At 47.1% G+C, this 756-nt stretch overlaps 1 protein-coding gene across 1 annotated transcript in view; it reads left to right on the top strand.

Annotated features, from left to right (window-relative positions):
• Positions 1–191: 191 nt before the first annotated feature.
• Positions 192–756, top strand: part of LOC108974860 (probable basic-leucine zipper transcription factor Q) — a gene marked incomplete at its 5' end in the record, with an annotated part of 6,024 nt that continues 5,459 nt past the window's right edge. The window contains one exon of the mRNA XM_018942956.1: positions 192–693. Coding sequence (XP_018798501.1) covers positions 192–693 — 502 coding nt within the window. The remainder of the gene's footprint in view (positions 694–756) is intronic.

Raw genomic sequence — 756 nt, 5'->3', positions numbered from 1 at the left:
GTAAATTCGAAAATCTTCGGATCACTTGTTACACAACGTACAGTGTTTGGTTGGATCTTAACAGGTTCCGTTCCCTCCGAAGAAACGAAGATAAATGGTAATGTCAACGGACAAAATCAKCACTAGCTRAACAACAAACACAAAACCATTTTTGTAGTCAAAATTATACTAATTTCMTATTTACACAACAGGCACAACAATCGCCCCATCAACAGATTATGCGGCAACAGCAGTCGAAAAGCCATCAACCACAATCGTCACCACATCATCCAACAACGCCTCAACAACAAATGCATCAACCATATCAACAGAAGTACAACCACCAGTTGCGAGGCGATCCGTTTGTGACACAAGATGCATCAGCTAGTTTCAAGCCAAGACTACAACAACAACAGATTTCACAATTGGGGTCACAGCCACTGCCGACATCAACGCCTACCYAGATCCTAACACAAACGCAGACAGCGATTCAGTCACAGTCGCAACCTCCGTCGCAGACACAACCGCAGCAACAGCCATTACTACAACAGCATCATCAACAACAACGGCAGCAGTTAACGCAGCGTGAAGCACAGCTGCCGATAACGCAGCCGTCTATGTCTCAAGCGCACATTTCGTCACCCATKGCGTCCAGCCCAACGGTGACAGCGCAACAACAACAACTTCAGCATCAACCGCTGCAAATTCAGCAACGTCAGCTGCGTCAGCCACCACAACAGCCCCCAACACCGACATCCACGCCATCACATGATTTGG

The sequence above is a fragment of the Bactrocera latifrons genome, unplaced genomic scaffold (genome assembly GCF_001853355.1).
Source record: "Bactrocera latifrons isolate USDA-ARS-PBARC rearing strain unplaced genomic scaffold, ASM185335v1 scaffold_593, whole genome shotgun sequence".
In the NCBI taxonomy this organism is placed as follows: domain Eukaryota; kingdom Metazoa; phylum Arthropoda; class Insecta; order Diptera; family Tephritidae; genus Bactrocera; species Bactrocera latifrons.
This window is presented reverse-complemented; position numbering and strand designations above follow the sequence as displayed.